This window comes from Tupaia chinensis, unplaced genomic scaffold (genome assembly GCF_000334495.1).
Source record: "Tupaia chinensis unplaced genomic scaffold, TupChi_1.0 Scaffold147458_1, whole genome shotgun sequence".
Taxonomy (NCBI): domain Eukaryota; kingdom Metazoa; phylum Chordata; class Mammalia; order Scandentia; family Tupaiidae; genus Tupaia; species Tupaia belangeri.
In genome coordinates this window covers 970,380-977,349 of record NW_006207309.1, presented here as the reverse complement: position 1 = coordinate 977,349, position 6,970 = coordinate 970,380, and the positions used below count along the sequence as shown (strand labels likewise).

Genomic DNA, 6,970 nt, shown 5'->3' with positions numbered 1-6,970 from the left:
CACCCCTACCATATCTCTTCTAGATGTACAGTTACTTAAATACAAATTAATCTTTCTAGGCCTCAGTTTACTTATCTGCAAAATAGGGACCATAAAATACAAGTCCTTACATAGTAGTGATGATTAAACTATGTGATAATGTACATAAAGCCCTTAGCTTAGTACCTGAAAATAAGCATTCAATAAACATGACGATAATGATTAAACATGATAACAATAATGTGATGATTACTAATAATAAAGGGCACTGGAAATTATTTTATACTAAGTCCCAGAGCGGTCTTAGAAATCTGAGAAATCCATTCTATTTTCATTACAGTCCTTTAATAATCCTGGTCTCCTGCTTCTCCATGGCAATGATGAGAGAATTTCTCCATTGTGAGGATATCAGATGATAGCTAAGCTTATGGGTTGATACAACTTAGATATCTTTAAAAAATAATGTTATAAATACATACACATTCTGACATAGCTTGACTTTCTAGAGAAATTATTTCAACTGATGCACATTGACCATCCAAGCATTAGAACATTTTTCCCCCAATGTCATATTTGACAATGTCATATTGCCACAACTGTTATCACAGCAATAATGACATTTTAATGAGCAGAAATGGGATGGCTCATTTGGAGAAGTATTTCAAATTATGCAAAATCTGTGGGAACATGGAATTAAAGTATGAGTTAATTTTGGTACAAAACCCCTGAAATTTTAGAGTTTTTCCATAATATGCATTTTCCATATACTTTTTGAAGATACCCCACCCACATAAATGACTGTGGACCCTGGGAAGAATGGCTCATTACTATGGTGAACGCACCCTGAGCTAGAGTAAAAAATATGATTTTAAAATTATAGTCAAATACCTACTCTTTTTTCTCTATACATGTCCTTACTGTTTGAATTTTTGCAACTAGAAGTGCCATTATTGCTTGTATTGTTACGAGACTATCTAATTCTAAGGAAATTCTATAAGAGTAAAATTACCTCATTTTACTCATAGATATATTACATATGTATGTAGTTTAACAAACATATGATAAAAACTAAAAAGCTTGAAATGCTTTGTACCAAGCTAATAACAGTGATCACCTCAGGAAAACAGATTTGTGAGGAGAAGGGAACTTTCACATTCTAGTTTATGCACTTTCATATTGTTTCTTCTTACATTGGACATGTATTTCTCGTGTCATTTCTCAAGATTAATAAGTAAATGCTATTCGTATCAGTAGCAAAAGGTAGAGAAATGACCAAAGCAAAAGAAAGCAAACCACACAGGCCAGAACTCCAAGCCCAGACAGTGTCTACCCAGTGGATATGCTGCTCTTTCCAACACAAGGAAGGTAGGCCCATCGGCAGCAGGGCTGGAGGACAGGCGTGTCATAGGAGGAAAGAGCTGAAGGTGCACTTCACTCACTTCACCCTTTTCTTATTTTATCAAATTTAGTAGAATTCTAAATATTAATCCATAAATGGGATTGTGTTCAAATTTATATATTGTCAAGAGACGATCCAGTCTCTGTGCTTTATGTGGTCCTAAGTAGAGCCAGTAATATGTTTCCATTTTTTTCTTTATAAAAAATTTTGCTAGTTAGCACATGTACTCAATGAGAAAGACAGAAGAGAGAGAGAGAGAGAGAAAGCAAGAAAACACCTCCCAGTGGTAATGGTCACATTGCAATCCCTACTCTTCCATCTCTCCTTCCTTTGAGGATCTTGGGTGCACATCCACACATGCCTGGCATTTTCTCAATCCTACAGGTCCAGCCTCCTCAACCACTTGCCATGGGCGGGCCCATACGTTTCTTGTAAGCTCAATTCCACATTAAGTCTACTTGTCGGAAATATTTGCATACCTACAAATAAGACGGGAAACACGTTGGCACATTTTACCTTCATGGTGTTACTCTCCAGAGGGATAGTTAAGAGAATGAAAGGCTTAAAAAGTGAATTTAAGTTTGTAACAACAACAAAAAATCATTAATGCTTACCCGGTTTTCTGCTGAATTCTTTGGGTTGGCACCTACAAATACAACTTCAGCAACCTCTCCCTGAAAATAAAAACTCATTTAATGATTTAATTTTAAAAATTTGCTGTATTCATTTCTAAGGTATTATCTATTATGTATACTAGGATTCTGAATGTCTGTACAGATTCTTTTATTTTTCCATGTTTATTTTTATTCAGCAATTTCAATGCTAGGAATTTACATTACAGATAGACTTGCAAAAACAGTCTATAAAATATGTTCATTACAGTGTCAGTTTTAGTAAAAAATACATATATACAATATATATGTGCATAAGTAAATCCTCTAGTGGGGGTAATCTGTAGGAAAGGATTGTCCCAGGCAGTCCACACCAATGTCAAGGGCTTAAAGTGGGAAATGGAGATTATAGACAGTATAGCCTTGATTCACATCAAAATTAAATTCAGTTACAGAGGGATCAGCAGATGGCATAATGGTTACATCACTTGACTCCCAGGGATTCGACCATGGTTAGAGTCTTGGACCCAGTGGCTTAAAACTCACACTGGGCACAAGTGCCTATGTGCCCAACATTCTGAGAGGAAAATGGAGGAGAAGGGATTGCAGCATGGCCATCCCCCCTGGGGAGGTGATTTCTTGCTTTCTGTCTCTCTGTCTCTCCCTATCTCTCGAGCAAGTACACATGCTCAGTTAGAAAAACAAAAACAAAACTCTCTCAAAAAATAAATAAATATATTCAGTTATAGATTATATTCTATTTAATAAAGTGAGTTGTCTTCTAAGCAAATGCCTTTGTAACAATGAACACAAATTTCTAGCCAACAAATTTTCTTTTGGTGCATTCAGCTACAGATGAAGATTTAGAGCAATATTTCATATTAGTGTCAGTTCATTAAAAGGCTACTTCAGGGGCCAGCAAATGGCATGATGATTAAGTCACTGGACTCCCATATGGACAACTGTGGTTCAAGTCCTGGACCTGGTGACTTTCTCTCTCTCTCTCTCTCTCTCTCTCTCTCTCTCTCTCTCTCTTCCTTTCTCTCTCTCGTGAGCACATGTACCCTATAAAAAATTTAAATAATAATAAATAAAATTAAATAAATAGGTTTTTTTAAGTATACTTCAGTCTTCAATATTTTCTCACCCCTCTCTCCCACACACATGGAACTGAGTCAAATAGGAATAGTCAAAACCATCTTTGAACAAATTATCCTTACATGTATAATACATCTATATTTACATAAGATGGACAGGCAAAGTACATATTTACCCTTTCACCTAAAACAACTAAAAGCTGGACTAAGTATGTAGTAAACAATGGTTTCAAAGGCAGCCTCAGGCAATGAAAAACAGACAACAAGGTGGTCCTGCAACCGCCCCAGCCAAATGCCCTCAGAGAGCGCATAGGCCATGGCACAGGAGGACAGAATTAAAGCCAAGTTCATACTGGCTACCCAAGTTGAGGAAGGCCAAATAGTCTTGGGTTCACAGCATCAAATGCCAGCCAAAGAAGAATACTATAGAGAGGAGAATACCATGGAGAAGAGAGCAGGCTAGAGAGGAGAGTTAAACAGAGAGAGAACTCTGGAAACTAGCAAAAGGCTCCTCTCAACTCTGACTGCTCGCAAGGGAACTACCTAAAGGGGGAAGAAGAATACCTTAAAACTTTTGAGGAAGTGCTAGCCTCATAGCCACTAGTTAAGAGAGTCAGATCCTATGTGGCCAACTGCAGTTCAAATCCTGGCCAAGTGACTTGAAACACCTGCTATGTACATGTACATACATGCTCCAAATCCCAGCAGAATGGAGAAATGGAAGAGAAGGGATTGTAGAGTAATTCCCCAATGGGAAGTGCTTTCTCTCTCTCTCTCTGTCTCTTTGTTGCAAGTACACATGTCCTCTGGCAATTAAAAAAATAATAATAATATTAGGGAACAATCCTAGAGTCATATGGAGTTGTAAAAAGTTTCCATTCACAACAGCTAGATTAGAAAATCTCATAATTGAAAAGGGTTTTACCTCGATGTCTGAGAGAGAGGAACTTTGCCCTATATTATTGTAAAAGCTACCCTGACCTTGTTTAAAAAGCTTAGTGAAAGCAATAGGTGAAAGCAATAAAACTAAAAGCTAGTTATTTGAAGACACAAGTCACCAAAATCAGGAAGAAAAGGTGGACATTGTTATCGACCCTATAGTAATTAAAAGGATTATAAGGGAATATCATGGACAAGAACCAAATGTTCTATTACACCAACAAATTTAACAGCACATACAAAATACTAAAATTCCTAGAAAAAAAGTGCAGATTTCTAGAAAGATACAGATTTTAAAAGACAACATTTTTATAAAGACACATAAGGACTCAAGAGGGGAAAAAAGTTTTAACTTAATAGGTCTATAACCAGTAAATAAATTGAACTAGTAATTTTTAATTTTTCCATAAAGGAAAGACCAGGTCCATGTGGTATTCTGGTAAATCCAATCAAATATTGAAAGAAGAAAAAACATTTTTTGCACACTTTTTCAGAAAATGCAAAAGGAAACATTTTCCAATTCATTCTTTGAGACCAGTATTGCCCCGATACCAAAGGCAAACAAAGACAGCACACGAAAAACAAAGTGTAAATATCCCTCATGGACATGGATCTAAACTCCTCAGCAAAATATTGACAAAATATTCAGCAACATAAAAACAGCATTATACTGAGATCAGCAGTTAGCGTAATGACTATATCGCTGGACTCCCATGTAGTCGACCGTGGTTCGTGTCCCAGACCCAGTGGCTTAAAACTCATGCCAGGCACATGTGTGTGCGTGCCCAAGATCCTAAGAGGAGAATGGAGGAGAAGGGATTGCGGCGTGGCCATCCTCCCTGGGGGGTGATTTCTCGCTTTTTGTCTCTGTCTCTCTCTGTCTGTCCGGTGAGCGCACGTGCCCTATAGCAAAAACCTCTCCAAAAAAAAAAAAAAAAACCAGCATTATACTACATACAATATACCCATGACTAAAAGGTATTTATTTAACATTTGAAATTCAATTAATGTGATATATAATATTAATAAAAGACATAAAAACACATTATCACCTCAGTAGACACAAATAAACATTTGCAAAAAAATAAATTTCTGATAAACACTCTCAACAAACTAGGCATAGAAGGGAACTTTCTTAACCTGATAAAGAACATCAACAAAAAGCAAAATTGCAAGACACAAGATCCACATAAAATAATAGTGGAACTGATCCCACTGAATTTCTACATGCCTTTCCTATTCTTGATTTAGAAGACAACTTCTCTCAGCTCTAGTGAATGGTTTCATGATCATCCACTTAGGAAAAGAAATAATTTGGGTTTTAGAAATTCAATTTTATATAACTACCCCCACAAAATAAAAATAATATGCATTTCCTCATTCTCATTCCTTTTGCAGAGCCTCTGCAGAGATGAGAATTGTCAAAATTACCATTGCTGACACTGGTCTGTGGCAGGCTTAGAGGCAGGTAGTGACCCTAAATATCGTTATCCTTATCCCCCAAATCAGGTTTCTAAACTATAACAGACCTCTTTGTGTCTCTTACCACTCTGTATTTAGGATTCACTGGCTGAAGGACATCTCCAAAAGTTCTGCCTATTGGTGCTCTATCTGGAATGGTAGGAATGAATGAGGCGATCAATTGTTTGAAGTATGGAGGCTCAGGCCCTCTGCTCAGGTTGGCTACTGTGTCCTGGAACAGAAAGCATTTGCTTAAGAAATGATTTACCCATTGTAGAGCAAAAGACCCTTTCCCCAGGCCTCCACCCAGAGAAATGTCTACATACACACAATCAAACATACACAACCTTTAACAATGCGAAGGAAATCTTGCTAAAACATGAGCCTAGATGTCCATAATTTAAACTTTTGTCATTAAGAAGGAAGTTTTGGTCACAGGCAACTAACTCTTCCATTCTCCTAGACAGTGTGGTCTAGTGGTCAAAGTGCAAACTTGAGACCACATTACTCAGGTTTTAGGTACTGGGGTAGTCACTTTTTAACTAAGTAGGTTCGTACAGGGCCCTATAATTCCTGATACAACTTCATACACTGTAATTTGTTTGTCGGTTTAGATAGGATCTCACTAGGTCGTGTCCTCCTGTCTCAGTCTCCAGGGTATCTGGGACTATAGATACATGTCTCCATGCTTGGCTTTCAGGATAGGCTAGAAATCAACACAGGCCTGGGAGCAGCATCTACCAGTGCCCTACTGCAGCTGGGCCTGTAATTATTCTTAAGTTTTTTCATTGTAGAGACTCTTTCACCTGAAGTCAGTACCCAGTTCTTTTTCTGTTTTTCTTTTCTGGATTAAAGAATATAGTAAATATGTTCTTAATTTAAAATTTAAGTATCATCTACTTCCTGACTGCTTTAATCTATGTTTTCCACAAAATGTGCCACCTTTATTAGTGTCATCAAAATGCCTCATTTTTAAATAATCCTTGATACATATTTAATGTTCTTTAATCCACATACATTTAATCATTATGGCAGATATGTGGAATATGTGAGCATTATCGTTCCTATTCTGCAAATGAGAAAATAGGCTTGAAGACACTCAGCGTTTTTTTTTCTTTTTTCAGAATCACATATCTAGTCTTAAAATGTATTATAAAGTTGACACAAAACAAATTTCTATAAAATTAGTCAACTTTTTTTTCACTAGAGATCACTACACAATTTGACAAATCTGGAGCCAGCAGGTGGGTTGGTAATTCATACATGGTGAACCACAGTTTGAGTCCTGGACTCAGTGGCTGGAAAATCATGCCTGTGCATGCCCAAAATTCTAAGAGGAGAATAGAAGAGAAGGGATTGTGGCATGACCACCCCCCCTTGGGAGTGATTTCTCTCCCTCCCTTTCTCTTCCTCTCTCTCTCTGGCACACCCTATGACTAAATAAATAAATAAACAAATAAAGATGTGAAAATCTATTTCTGTAG

At 37.0% G+C, this 6,970-nt stretch overlaps 1 protein-coding gene across 1 annotated transcript in view; it reads right to left on the bottom strand.

The window, feature by feature from the left end:
• Positions 1-6,970, bottom strand: part of ASAH2 (N-acylsphingosine amidohydrolase 2) — a 99,596-nt gene that overhangs the window by 5,636 nt on the left and 86,990 nt on the right. The window contains exons 19-20 of the mRNA XM_006169744.3: positions 5,572-5,718; positions 1,993-2,052 (exon numbers count right to left, since the gene is read on the bottom strand). Of these exons, the coding sequence (XP_006169806.1) occupies positions 1,993-2,052; positions 5,572-5,718 (207 nt within the window). The remainder of the gene's footprint in view (positions 1-1,992; positions 2,053-5,571; positions 5,719-6,970) is intronic.